The sequence below is a fragment of the Dreissena polymorpha genome, chromosome 12 (genome assembly GCF_020536995.1).
Source record: "Dreissena polymorpha isolate Duluth1 chromosome 12, UMN_Dpol_1.0, whole genome shotgun sequence".
In the NCBI taxonomy this organism is placed as follows: domain Eukaryota; kingdom Metazoa; phylum Mollusca; class Bivalvia; order Myida; family Dreissenidae; genus Dreissena; species Dreissena polymorpha.
Window position 1 is genome coordinate 50622921 of NC_068366.1, and position 15127 is coordinate 50638047.

General features: G+C 39.0%; 1 protein-coding gene and 1 long non-coding RNA gene across 3 annotated transcripts in view; one reads left to right on the forward strand and one right to left on the reverse strand.

The window, feature by feature from the left end:
• Positions 1–15127, forward strand: part of LOC127852333 (DNA mismatch repair protein Msh2-like) — a 38688-nt gene that overhangs the window by 11682 nt on the left and 11879 nt on the right. Inside the window, exons 9-16 of the mRNA XM_052386271.1 lie at positions 2161–2247; positions 3196–3375; positions 4806–4919; positions 6338–6474; positions 7920–8036; positions 13759–13929; positions 14259–14460; positions 14996–15055. Of these exons, the coding sequence (XP_052242231.1) occupies positions 2161–2247; positions 3196–3375; positions 4806–4919; positions 6338–6474; positions 7920–8036; positions 13759–13929; positions 14259–14460; positions 14996–15055 (1068 nt within the window). The remainder of the gene's footprint in view (positions 1–2160; positions 2248–3195; positions 3376–4805; positions 4920–6337; positions 6475–7919; positions 8037–13758; positions 13930–14258; positions 14461–14995; positions 15056–15127) is intronic.
• LOC127852344 (uncharacterized) lies at positions 3743–13763 on the reverse strand. Of its 2 annotated transcripts, XR_008036203.1 has the most exons (4): positions 13398–13763; positions 8343–13365; positions 7852–8078; positions 3743–3917 (listed from the first exon to the last, which is right to left on the reverse strand). It is a non-coding gene; the product is annotated as an uncharacterized LOC127852344 (long non-coding RNA). The 2 variants fall into 2 exon arrangements; XR_008036202.1 differs by having other exon boundaries at positions 8343–13763.

The window sequence follows — 15127 nt, forward strand, 5'->3', positions numbered from 1 at the left end:
TGTTGAACTTTGAACATGAACATAACATGTTTATGAATAAAAGAGTTTGAAGTATGTTTTTCTCCCTCGGTATGGTGAATTAGTGTTAAAACTTGATTTTGTACTGTGACTAGCTAAGCATAGAAATTTTCCCCTTTTCCCCTTTTACGCGCCAATTTCCCCCCCCCCTCAGGGGACCCGACCCCCTTCCCCCAAAACTGAAAAAAAACACTGATTGTGACTGTGCATAATCTTGAAAATAATATCAGTTATCAACTGTGAACATATTACGTAGGTAATCTCATTTAGGATAAGTGCAGGGCAAATGAACCATAAAAGCATGCTTTCAAAAGTTAAGTTATTGCCCTTGTTCATGCTTAAATTTTGTCCTGGGCATATATTTAACCAGGTTTTCCGAAGGAAAAAACTGGTTATTAGATTGGCGAATGCGGGTGGGCTGGCTGGCTGGCTGGCGGGCTGGCTGGGGGGCTGGCGGGCTGGCGGGCGGGCGGAACAAGCTTGTCCGGGCCATAACTATGTCGTTCATTGTCAGATTTTAAAATCATTTGGCACATTTGTTCACCATCATTGGACGGTGTGTCACGCGAAATAATTACGTCGATATCTCCAAGGTCAAGGTCACACTTTGAGTTCAAAGGTCAAAAATGGCCATAAATGAGCTTGTCCGAGCCATAACTATGTCGTTCATTGTCAGATTTTAAAATCATTTGGCACATTTGTTCACCATCATTGGACGGTGTGTCGCGCGAAATAATTACGTCGATATCTCCAAGGTCAAGGTCACACTTTGAGTTCAAAGGTCAAAAATGGCCATAAATGTCCCTTGAGATATAACCTTCATATTTGGTACGCATGTGTATATGGACAACGCCTTTCCATACGCACACAAATTTTGACCGTCCGTCCGTCCGTGTGTCCGTCCGAAAACTTTAACGTTGCTCATAACTTTTGCAATATTGAAGATAGCAACTTGATATTTGCCATGCATGTGTATCTTATGAAGCTGCACATTTTTAGTGGTGAAAGGTCAAGGTCATCCTTCATGGTCAAAGGTCAAAAAAAATAAATTCATGTGCATATCTCCAATGTCAAGGTCGCCACGACTAAAAATAGATTTATTTTAAAACAAACTTACAAAGGGGGTTAATTTTCTTTGTTCATTTCAAAAGTTCAGTTTGAGTTGTCTCCCTTTATCAGATTTTTTTTCACAATGAAAACCTGGTTTTGTGACAATTTTGTCCCTTGTTTTGCTATAATATGAGATATCAAGATGAAACTTCTTAATAGGTAGGGAGCTTGAATTGTTGGGACACCATGCAGTACTTAAAGCTGAACTGCACATGCTCCCAGTCAAAGTGATATGCGGAGTATCTCAAACACAATAATGACAGTTCTCGCTGCTTCGGAATCAAAGTGTGTTACCCTGTTGTACATTAAAGAGATAATGTACATTGTAAATGTAGAAGAGTTCATCTTAAGGTCCAATAGAAAAGGATTTATTAGTTTAAACCTATATATTTTAGCTTGATTGCATAAAAATACTAAGGCTTTTTTGAAACGCTTTCGAGTCCTTTTTCCTCGGACAAGAACCAGTATTTGGTGTCTCTGGGGGAGATGTAAAGAACACTCCCAATGAAGAACGAAGAAATGGATTTATTAAAATCGTCTTTCTTTGTCTAGATTACATTTCTAGCTTCTGGTATATGTATAGTGTCCTAACTGCATGTGAGTGGATTATGTTCAAAAAGCTAATTTTTTAGCCTCATTCTTAGAAAACTAGTCTTATTGTATGTTCATAAAGTGTTGTCCCAGATTAGCCTGTGCAATACTCTCTGCTTGAACTGGATTCTTGTTTGGAAGGGACTTCCTCAAAATGAACATTTCCATAAAAGCTTGCTGAACTAGGATGACCCTTTTGCACATGCTTTAACCCTTTGCATGCTGGGAAATTTGTGGTCTGCTAAAATGTCGTCTGCTGAATTTCTAAAATTAGCAATTTCTGCGATTTTTTCAAAGAATACTATCAGAATAGCAATTAGTTTGGATCCTGATGAGACGCCACATTCTGTGGCGTCTCATCTGGATCCAAACTGTTTGCAAAGGCCTTCAAAATTTGGTTCCAGCACTGAAAGAGTTAAGATTTGTATTTGCACCCCACAGGTGAGTTTACAAACAAGGACAGCGTCCAGGACCTGAACAGGCTGCTCAAGATGAAGAAAGGGGAGCAAGGCAATGCAGCAGCTCTCGGTGATCAGATATAGTAGCTTTTAAAAAAGTGTGACAGAATTATAGTATTCAATATGTCCTGTCCTGTCCATTGACATGAAAAAATTACTTGTGTGACAGTTATAGCTTACCTATATCTATAAGTGAATTGAATTAGCATAAATTAACCATTGGAATCAGTGTCAGATAGATTTTGGCAAGCCTTTTAAATGTTATGGCGCTAATATGGCTTATATGATTTCCATGATTGCAAAAAAGTTCAATGAAGGGCTTTGTGTTATTTAATTAACAATTTGCTGCATTTCAGAGCCCACCCCCATATACATGCAAGTTAAAAGAATGTTTGTTCACATCAAATGTTAATAAAAGCACCCTATTGTTTTCATATCCCGTCCCTGCAATCCTGTCTATGATCAAGAGTCAGTGTATTTGTTGTTCAAATTTGGGTCCGTTAGGGGGACCAATTCCTGATAGAAAAAAGTATACATTTTTTCCAAATTAAACCTAAAATTTCCCAATTTAAGATTTCCTTCAAAAAATTTTTGGGTTGATAAGACACAACATTCAATTCATCTCAAATCCAGCTCTTGAAGTTGCACTTTAGTAAATATAATATTTAAATCACTTTCATTCTCAATTTTTTGAAGTGTGTGTAAGCAAGAAATCAACAACACATGTTTTCCATTTTGTTCACTAATTTGTAGCAACATTTTGACTAATGCAAAGGGACCTGACCCAATTGCCAATGTGGTGGAAAAAAATACTACATACTACAGACTTCATACTATTAATTAAAGTAGGGCAGTTGTAATATATGAGCTTAGTACTGGTAGGCCATCTTTTCCATCAGAAGGGTGGCCAGGTTTACTGAGACCCCGGGTATTACTGAAAAACTTTTAAAATGGAAACAATTCCAAATAAACATACAAACTAGTTCCTGTATGATAACGACTTCAACGTGTTTTCCAGCTGAATTAGAAAAACAGCACGCAATGTCTTCCCTGTCGGCAGTCATCAAGTATCTGGAGCTACTGTCAGATGAAAGCAACTTTGGCCAGTACTCACTGTCCACGTTTGACCTTGGTCAGTACATGAGACTGGACACAGCGGCTGTGCGGGCATTGAATCTCCTGCCCAGTGCCCTGGAAGGTTTGAATGGCTTCTTATAGATTATAAATACTTTAATAGTATTGGTGCTTACAACCTTATTATCCACAGTAGATCAGTGAGACTGTTTGGTATTTTTTTCCTCATATGTGTTTCAACTGTCTTGCCTCTGCATGAATTTAAGGATTATAAAACATTAAATTGTTGACAAATATGAGACAGGATGTTGAAAATAAAAATCACAAACTACCTTGGAGGTCAAGGTCGAACGTTTAGATCAAAGGTCTGAATATAGCACTTTATTGTAAAATATTGCTTGTCTGCTCACTAACCCCTCAATAGATTGAAGAATATAGAACTTACTTGGTGAACGAGTCGTACTGAGATGTTGTGTTGCTAGGTGAACGAGTCGTACTGAGATGTTGTGTTGCTAGCAAGATTCAGCTGATTACCTTCAAGGTCAAGTGCAAACATGAGAGTAAAACGTCCAAAATATAGCACTGTATAGTCATCATATAGCACTGTATAGTCATCATATAGCACTGTATTATAGTCATCATATGGATTGGCCTGTCTGCATTCTCCTGGATTTAAGGAATGTCACAATGTCTTGTTATTTAAAAAAAAAAAAATTTGAAATGTGTATTATTAAATGTTGGGGGGTGGGGTTGGTCAGGCATTGTCAAACTTGGGTTACTGTTTCCTTTTTTCCAGAGTGAAGTAATAAGCTACCGGTATTTATCAAACTTAATACATAATTACCTTATATTTTTAGACCTCAGTGGGCATTGCATGTGAGGTGGGCGGGTCAAATTGTGTTACAGAACCACCAAAAAATGAATTCCTCTTAGATTTTAGCCTTTTTTAATAAAACTAAAATAAGGCACATAAAATCCATACCTCACACGTGATTGATGTAATAAGTAATATAGAATATATACTTTAATAATTTTTCTTAAAATGGCAAATTGGTAGTCATATTTTTATGCCCCCGGATCAAATGATCGGGGGTATATTGTTTTTGGCCTGTCTGTCTGTTTTTCTCTGTTTCTGTCTGTCATTCTGTCCCAAATCTTTAACCTTACAGTAAAGTTTTGCAATAACTTTTGAAGTATTGAACATAGAAACTTGATATTTGGCATGCATGTGTATCTCATGGAGCTGCACATTTTGAGTGGTGAAAGGTCAAGGTCATCCTTCAAGGTCAAAGGTAAAAAATTTAAAAATTTAAAATAGTAAAGTTTTGCAATAACTTTTGAAATATTAAACATAGCAACTTGATATTTGGCATGCATGTGTATCTCATGGAGCTGCACATTTTGAGTGGTGAAAGGTCAAGGTCTTCCTTCAAGGTCAAAGGTCAAACAAATAAATAGTGGCGCATTAGGGGGCATTGTGTTTCTGACAAACACATCTCTTGTTTTATTCTAAAAATAAAGATGTTATATTGTGTTTGTAATATGTTGCTTTAGGTGGCAATAAGAACCAGTCTGTTTTGGGTCTACTGAATCGATGTCGTACTGCGCAGGGTCAGAGGTTACTAGGTCACTGGGTCAAACAGCCTCTAGTGGACGTCAACAAAATAGGTTTGTCACCCCTTATTATATCTCACTAGCCTTGTTTGGTACTTAGCTCTTCACTTTAGAGTTGACTTTTTTATTTTATGCTTTTTGGTGGTTTATAGAGAAATATCAGTGAATTAAAACTGATAATATCACTGATTCAAACAGTGAAAATTAACGTCATTTTTTTGACGAAATGACGTCACTATCCCAGCGAAATTCTTTTGTTAAACTCTTAAACAATGTATGTAAACGGTGAAAAAAAGCATAAAATATAAAGACAATTTGTTGGATTCTGTGGAATATCGATTTTAATTCACTCGTGATCATAGAAAATCTATATTTTATATGATCACTCGTGAATTAAAATCGATAATCAACCGAATCCAACAAATATCCTCTATATATTTAACTTGGTAAAGTCTTGTGTTTTACTTTGTATATGCCAATTCTTTCATGTTAGTTAACATGTATACATTTTGATAATGTTTTTTTTAAGGCTTTCATACATGGATCTTCTGTTGAACAAAAAAAAAAAGTCCTGAATAAAATTTTTTTTGAATAAATTACACTCATACTTTTCTTTCATGTAAGAACTTCACATAAGTGTAAACCCTACTTCTTTGTTAAACACAATAGTGTGTTCGCTTTTTGGTCAACACCAAAGTATGTTGCAGTTGCTCATATTAATGGTGAAACAAAAAATTCAAAGATAACAGTGGCCCAGATAATTATTTGGGAAATAGGGTTTTCACCCTTTGATTTTGAAAAATAGGGTGATTTCATTCTTGAAATAGGGTGAACTGAGTTATAAAACGACGGATTAAGTCAGATTGAAAACGCATGTATGTCGTCGTAAATTATTTGGTCAGACTCTTTATTTTACTATGAAATCTAGTCCGCAGAGCGTTTTATTTAGTTTGACTGTTTCTTGCTCCAACATCCAGGTGCTTGCTGAATGAAAGCATCGCCTCGTTACGATAATACTTTAAAAGAGAAAATACCGAAGATGAGAAAAGCATTTTCGATCGAAGCCATTGTATTGTACGCATCCCATTTGACGAGTTTGCGTAAAAGTCAAATTGGTTGCGTTCTTAATACGCATGATATTGTACTTCTTTGCTTTTTTAAACATTTTAATAGGGTAAAAGACGCAGATACGCAGCTTATCTGGGGCACTGGATAATTTTCATTTTGACTGTGTGTCCATCATCATAATCATCATTATCATCATCATTATTGTTGTCTTCATCATATTGTTGGAGCCTTTACTTAATAAAAACAAACAAACATGCTTGTATATAACTCCTTAAAATGATGTAAATTAATATCATTGACCTATGTCTATATGTGTATTAATTGTACAACGTTCCCAAATGTCCACGTCCTTTATGCAAGCCCATAACATTTATTAATATACTCGTGTCTATTTGTGTGGCCAGGTGAGCGACTGAACATCGTTGAGGCCCTGGTGGAGGACACAGACCTGAGACAGATGCTGTACGAGGACCAGCTGAGGAAGATACCAGACTTCCAGAGGCTGGCAAAGAAGTTCCAGAGGAAAAGGGCAAACCTCCAGGTGAGGGAACCAGGAAACTGGTGCACATCTTTATAAGGCCGATGACTAGCCGAAAATACAAATTTTTTATGTCCCCCACTATAGTAGTGGGGGACATATTGTTTTTGCCCTGTCTGTTGGTCTGTCTGTTGGTCTGTCTGTTGGTCTGTTGGTCTGTTTGCGCCAACTTTAACATTTTGCAATAACTTTTGCTATATTGAAGATAGCAACTTCATATTTGGCATGCATGTGTATCTCATGAAGCTGCACATTTTGAGTGGTGAAAGGTCAAGGTCATCCTTCAAGGTCAGAGGTCAAATATATATGGCTAAAATCGCTCATTTTATGAATACTTTTGCAATATTGAAGATAGCAACTTGATATTTGGCATGCCTGTGTATCTCATGGAGCTGCACATTTTGAGTGGTGAAAGGTCAAGGTCAAGGTCATCATTCAAGGTCAGAGGTCAAATATATGTGGCCCTAATCGCTTATTTTATAAATACTTATGCAATATTGAAGATAGCAACTTGATATTTGGCATGCATGTGCATCTCATGGAGCTGCACATTTTGAGTGGTGAAAGGTCAAGATCAAGGTCATCCTTCAAGGTCAGAGGTCAAATATATGTGGCCCAAATCGCTTATTTTATGAATACGTTTGCAATATTGAATATAGCAACTAGATATTGGGCATGCATGTGTATCTCATGGAGCTGCACATTTTGAGTGGTGAAAGGTCAAGGTCAAGGTCATCCTTCACAAGGTCAAGGTCATTCTCCAAAGTCAAACGTCATCTAGGGGGACATTGTGTTTCACAAACGCATCTTGTTTTAATATTTTTTATCTCTCGCCATGTTGGAAAAGGAGTTTGGCTGGTCTAATTGGGATTTTTTAAATCGAAAAAATGGCAAATTTGGGATATTTTTTCCGACAAAATGGACCATATTAATTTTTTTTATCATCAAATATTGACACATCAGGCTTTTTCCTGGACATTTTGGGAAAGAATGCAATTGGCACAAAAAGTTATAGTTATATACTTTGTTAGATGTTTATGAAATAAAATTTAAATATAATAATCATCAGACATTTCTTTATAAAAAAAATATATTTTTAAATTTCCGTTTCTTTGTTTGTTTGCATAGGGATCGGTCTATTTTACAGCCTTTTTTTAAAAAGCAGAAAAACCTCTTTATCGTAGCTCTGTGTTCTTGCAAATCAAATATGGAAACTGTGTGGAAATGTAGTAAAACGGGCATGAATAAAATGCAAATCCAATGAAATTATTTTTTCCCATCATCCCATTGACCAAATAATACCCTTTGTTATAATCTGAGCTTAATTTCCATCCGGAAGTAAACAGTTAACATGATATGTTGTATTTGTGTTTAATTTACCTGTATTCAAGAATAACCCTGTTTTCTATGAACATGACCTGTCTACATTTCCATGTTTTCCCTGCCAGGATGTGTACCGTGTGTACCAGGCCATTGACAAGATGCCGTTCCTGTTGGAGACCCTGGAGAAGACAGACCACGCACACCGAGGCCTGCTCATGGACATCTTCTCAAACCCACTCAAGGTGAGCAGGGATGGAAATTAGTAGAGACCCGCGGGCTTGGCACTGATAACAAATTGAATCAGCTTGCTAATAGATGTCTTGAGTTATCAACATTAATACTAGCCTGCAAGCTAAACGAAAAACTTTACTGGCTGCCAGGATTTTACTGGTGTAAACATATTGAGTTCTTTTGGCAAATAAAAATTCCATGATTTTATTGAAATTGCTGTTTACAAAATGGCAAAACATCTGAACAAACAAAAACTATTTATGTCATTACATGGTAACAAAACAATTGAAACAAAAAACAACAAATAATGTGCTCACATGTTAAGGAGTTACTGCTGGACTTTGCCATCATTTTCAGGAGTTACTGTTGGACTTTGCCATCATTTGCTTGAGTTACTGCTAGACTTTTCCATCATTTTCAGGAGGTACTGCTAGACTTTGCCATCATTTTCAGGAGTTACTGCTGGACTTTGCCATCATTTTCAGGAGTTACTGCTGGACTTTGCCATCATTTTCAGAAGTTACTGCTGTAGTTTGCCATCATTTTCAGGAGTTACTGCTGGACTTTGCCACCATTTTCAGGAGTTACTGCTGGACTTTGCCATCATTTTCAGGAGTTACTGCTGGACTTTGTCATCATTTGCAGGAGTTAGAGCAGGCCTTTGCCAGCATTTTCAGGAGTTTCTGCTGGACTTTTCCATCATTTTCAGGAGTTACTGCTGTAATTTGCTATCATTTTCAGGAGTTACTGCTGGACTTTGCCATTATGTTCAGTAGTTACTGCTGGAATTTGCCATTGTTTTCAGGAATTACTGCTGGACTTTGCCAACAATTGCTTGAGTTGCTGCTGGACTTTACCATCATTTTCAGGAGTTACTGCTGGACTTTGTCATCATTTGCAGGAGTTACAGCAGGCCTTTGCCATCATTTTCAGGAGTTACTGCTGGACTTTGCCATCATTTTCAGGAGTTACTGCTGGACTTTGCTATCATTTTCAGGAGTTACTGCTGGACTTTGCCATCATTTTCAGGAGTTACTGTTGGACTTTGCCACCATTTTCAGGAGTTACTGCTGGACTTTGCCATCATTTTCAGGAGTTACTGATGGACTTTGCCATAATTTTCAGGAGTTACAGCTGGACTTTTCCAACATTTGCAGGAGTTACTGCTGGACTTTGCCATCATTTTCAGGAGTTACTGATGGACTTTGCCATCATTTTCAGGAGTTACTGTTGGAATGTGGCATCATTTTTAGGAGTTCCTGCTTGTGTTTGACATCATTTGCAGGAGTAACTGCTGGACTTTGCCATCATTTGCTTGAGCTACTGCTGGACTTTTCCTTCATTTTCAGGAGTTACTGCTGGACTTTGCAATCATTTTCAGGAGTAACTGCTGGATTTTGCCATCATTTTCAGGAGTTACTTCTGGACTTTGCCATCATATTCAGGAGTTTCTGCTGGAATTTGCAATCATTTTCAGGAGTAACTGCTGGATTTTTCCACCATTTTCAGGAGTTACTGCTGGACTTCGCCACCAGTTTCAGGAGTTACTGCTGTACTTTGCCATCATTTTAAGGAGTTACTGCTGGACTTTGCAATCATTTTCAGGAGTTACTGCTGGACTTCGCAATCATTTTCAGGAGTTACTGCTGGACTTCGCCATCAATTTCAGGACTTACAGCTGGACTTTGCCTTCATTTTCAGGAGTTACTGCTGGACTTTGCCATCATTTTTAGGAGTTACTGCTGGACCTTGCCATCATTTTCATGAGTTACTGCTGGACTTTGCCATCATTTTCAGGAGTTACTGCTGGACTTTGCCATCATTTTCAGGAGTTACCGCTGGACTTTGCCACCATTTTCAGGAGTTACTGCTGGACTTTGCCATCATTTCCAGAAGTTACTGCTGGACTTTGCCACCATTTTCAGGAGTTACTGCTGGACTTTGCCACCTTTTTCAGGAGTTACTGCTGGACTTTGCCACCTTTTTCAGGAGTTACTGCTGGACTTTGCCATCATTTTCAGGAGTTACTGCTGGACTTTTCAATCATTTTCAAGAGTTACTGCTGGACTTTGCCATCATTTTCAGGAGTTACTGCTGTAATTTGCTATCATTTTCAGGAGTTACTGCTGGACTTTGCCATTATGTTCAGGAGTTACTGCTGGAATTTGCCATTGTTTTCAGGAATTACTGCTGGACTTTGCCAACAATTGCTTGAGTTGCTGCTGGACTTTACCATCATTTTCAGGAGTTACTGCTGGACTTTGTCATCATTTGCAGGAGTTACAGCAGGCCTTTGCCATCATTTTCAGGAGTTACTGCTGGACTTTGCCATTATTTTCAGGAGTTACTGCTGGACTTTGCTATCATTTTCAGGAGTTACTGCTGGACTTTGCCATCATTTTCAGGAGTTACTGTTGGACTTTGCCACCATTTTCAGGAGTTACTGCTGGACTTTGCCATCATTTTCAGGAGTTTCTGCTGGAATTTGCAATCATTTTCAGGAGTAACTGCTGGATTTTTCCACCATTTTCAGGAGTTACTGCTGGACTTCGCCACCAGTTTCAGGAGTTACTGCTGTACTTTGCAATCATTTTTAGGAGTTACTGCTGGACTTTGCAATCATTTTCAGGAGTTACTGCTGGACTTCGCAATCATTTCCAGGAGTTACTGCTGGACTTCGCCATTAATTTCAGGACTTACAGCTGGACTTTGCCTTCATTTTCAGGAGTTACTGCTGGACTTTGCCATCATTTTTAGGAGTTACTGCTGGACCTTGCCATCATTTTCATGAGTTACTGCTGGACTTTGCCATCATTTTCAGGAGTTACTGCTGGACTTTGCCATCATTTTCAGGAGTTACCACTGGACTTTGCCACCATTTTCAGGAGTTACTGCTGGACTTTGCCATCATTTCCAGAAGTTACTGCTGGACTTTGCCACCATTTTCAGGAGTTACTGCTGGACTTTGCCACCTTTTTCAGGAGTTACTGCTGGACTTTGCCACCTTTTTCAGGAGTTACTGCTGGACTTTGTCATCATTTGCAGGAGTTACAGCAGGCCTTTGTCATCATTTTCAGGAGTTACTGCTGGACTTTGCCATCATTTTCAGGAGTAACTGCTGAAATTTGCTATCATTTTCAGGAGTTACTGCTGGACTTTGCCATTATGTTCAGTAGTTACTGCTGGAATTTGCCATTGTTTTCAGGAATTACTGCTGGACTTTGCCAACAATTGCTTGAGTTGCTGCTGGACTTTACCATCATTTTCAGGAGTTACTGCTGGACTTTGTCATCATTTGCAGGAGTTACAGCAGGCCTTTGCCATCATTTTCAGGAGTTACTGCTGGACTTTGCCATCATTTTCAGGAGTTACTGCTGGACTTTGCTATCATTTTCAGGAGTTACTGCTGGACTTTGCCATCATTTTCAGGAGTTACTGTTGGACTTTGCCACCATTTTCAGGAGTTACTGCTGGACTTTGCCATCATTTTCAGGAGTTTCTGCTGGAATTTGCAATCATTTTCAGGAGTAACTGCTGGATTTTTCCACCATTTTCAGGAGTTACTGCTGGACTTCGCCACCAGTTTCAGGAGTTACTGCTGTACTTTGCCATCATTTTTAGGAGTTACTGCTGGACTTTGCAATCATTTTCAGGAGTTACTGCTGGACTTCGCAATCATTTTCAGGAGTTACTGCTGGACTTCGCCATCAATTTCAGGACTTACAGCTGGACTTTGCCTTCATTTTCAGGAGTTACTGCTGGACTTTGCCATCATTTTTAGGAGTTACTGCTGGACCTTGCCATCATTTTCATGAGTTACTGCTGGACTTTGCCATCATTTTCAGGAGTTACTGCTGGACTTTGCCATCATTTTCAGGAGTTACCACTGGACTTTGCCACCATTTTCAGGAGTTACTGCTGGACTTTGCCATCATTTCCAGAAGTTACTGCTGGACTTTGCCACCATTTTCAGGAGTTACTGCTGGACTTTGCCACCTTTTTCAGGAGTTACTGCTGGACTTTGCCACCTTTTTCAGGAGTTACTGCTGGACTTTGCCATCATTTTCAGGAGTTACTGCTGGACTTTTCAATCATTTATAGGAGTTACTGCTGGACTTTGCCATCATTTTCAGGAGTTACTGCTGTAATTTGCTATCATTTTCAGGAGTTACTGCTGGACTTTGCCATTATGTTCAGGAGTTACTGCTGGAATTTGCCATTGTTTTCAGGAATTACTGCTGGACTTTGCCAACAATTGCTTGAGTTGCTGCTGGACTTTACCATCATTTTCAGGAGTTACTGCTGGACTTTGTCATCATTTGCAGGAGTTACAGCAGGCCTTTGTCATCATGTTCAGGAGTTACTGCTGGACTTTGCCATCATTTTCAGGAGTTACTGCTGGACTTTGCTATCATTTTCAGGAGTTACTGCTGGACTTTGCCATCATTTTCAGGAGTTACTGTTGGACTTTGCCACCATTTTCAGGAGTTACTGCTGGACTTTGCCATCATTTTCAGGAGTTACTGATGGACTTTGCCATAATTTTCAGGAGTTACAGCTGGACTTTTCCAACATTTTCAGGAGTTACTGCTGGACTTTGCCATCATTTTCAGGAGTTACTGTTGGAATTTGGCATCATTTTTAGAAGTTCCTGCTTGTGTTTGACATCATTTGCAGGAGTTACTGCTGGACTTTGCCATCATTTGATTGAGTTACTGCTGGACTTTTCCTTCATTTTCAGGAGTTACTGCTGGACTTTGCAATCATTTTCAGGAGTAACTGCTGGATTTTGCCATCATTTTCAGGAGTTACTGCTGGACTTTGCCATCATTTTCAGGAGTTTCTGCTGGAATTTGCAATCATTTTCAGGAGTAACTGCTGGATTTTTCCACCATTTTCAGGAGTTACTGCTGGACTTTGCCACCAGTTTCAGGAGTTACTGCTGTACTTTGCCATCATTTTTAGGAGTTACTGCTGGACTTTGCAATCATTTTCAGGAGTTACTGCTGGACTTCACAATCATTTTCAGGAGTTACTGCTGGACTTTGCCATCAATTTCAGGACTTACAGCTGGACTTTGCCTTTATTTTCAGGAGTTACTGCTGGACTTTGCCATCATTTTTAGGAGTTACTGCTGGACCTTGCCATCATTTTCATGAGTTACTGCTGGACTTTGCCATCATTTTCAGGAGTTACTGCTGGACTTTGCCATCATTTTCAGGAGTTACTGGTGGACTTTGCCACCATTTTCAGGAGTTACTGCTGGACTTTGCCATCATTTCCAGAAGTTACTGCTGGACTTTGCCACCATTTTCAGGAGTTACTGCTGGACTTTGCCACCTTTTTCAAGAGTTACTGCTGGACTTTGCCACCTTTTTCAGGAGTTACTGCTGGACTTTGCCACCTTTTTCAGGAGTTACTGCTGGACTTTTCAATCATTTTCAGGAGTTACTGCTGGACTTTGCCATCATTTTCAGGAGTTACTGCTGGAATTTGCTATCATTTTCAGGAGTTACTGCTGGACTTTGCCATTATGTTCAGGAGTTACTGCTGGACTTTGCCATTGTTTTCAGGAATTACTGCTGGACTTTGCCATCATTTGCTTGAGTTACTGCTGGACTTTTCCATCATTTTCAGGAGTTATTGCTGGACTTTGCAATCATTTTCAGGAGTAACTGCTGGATTTTGCCACCCTTTTCATGAGTTACAGCTGGATTTTGCCATCATTTTCAGGAGTTACTGATGGACTTTGCTAAGTACCAGGAGATGGTGGAGGCCACAATGGACCTGAATCAGGTGGACAACCACGAGTTTGTAATCAAGGCAGACTTTGACGAGGGCTTGACTGCATTGAAGGAGAGGATTGACTCACTGGAAGAAAGTATCAAGGGACAGATTAACAAGGTGAGGTGAAATGCTCCATGTGAAAATTGTTTATGTTTGCTGTAAAGAGTAATCCATTTTGGGTTTCCTAGCTAAAATATGACATTTTCTTGTCAGGCGTAAAGTATCTATATCAGATAGTGAACTTTGTTTTAATACCAAAGTCACTGCCAGTTCAAAAGCTCTGTAAACCCTGGCCTCTTGTATTGGTTATAGATAATCACCAGCTGTACTAGTGAGCTGGGCCTTGAGAAAACAAGGCTTAATTCATGTGCTTGTCCCAGATCAGCCTATGCAGGCATGCATTAAGCCCCATTTTCCCAGATCGATGTCATATGTATTGCATTTAGGTGGCCAGAGATCTGGGTCTAGAGCCCAACAAAGTGCTCAAGCTGGAGAGTAACGCACAGCTGGGATACTACTTCCGTGTGACCTTGAAAGAGGAAAAAGTGCTAAGAAACAACAAGAACTACATCACCATAGATACAAAGACCAATGGGGTTCGCTTCCATAACAAGGCTGTCAGAGAATTCAACGAGGAGTATTTGAAAGGTATTGACGTCTAATTGCTATGCTAACTACAATGGCAATGAGTGAACATAACAATTTTAATAAGATACCTATAGGGGGTGCCTAGCTCAGTTGGTAAAGCACTGGACAACAAAAGATTTCAAGTTCAGGATCATAACTTTTGTGGGATTTGGTCATGGAAAATTATATATACTGCTTTTCTCTCCCTACCTGAAAAATTTCCTCTTAGAATTGCCTGTAAATGGTAATGCATGAGGTATTTATTATGCGCTATATTATACAATCAATCAAAATTATTGGCAGTATTACCTCATTCTTATATTGCTGCCTTTGAGCAGGAAAACGTTACAAACCCGCCTATAGGAAACTGAGAAGCTGATTATAAGCCTCGTTCATTATTATGTAGCTGCAAGCCGTGAGGAATCGTTCTATTGTGGCTTCTCTATAAAACCCCATCTCGGCCTATATGGGATATATGCTGATTTCGACCACTGTAGTTGATATTTTACCCAATAGCACTATATGATACACAGTGCAGGCGACATTACATTTTCAGCTAAAGAAGAGTACACAGAGCAGCAGAAGAGTGTGGTGATGGAAGTGGTCAACATTGCAGGTATAGGGCAAGCAATCAGACTGCAGCGTTCCATGAATATAAAAAAAGTAGACATAAAATTGAATCTGAAAA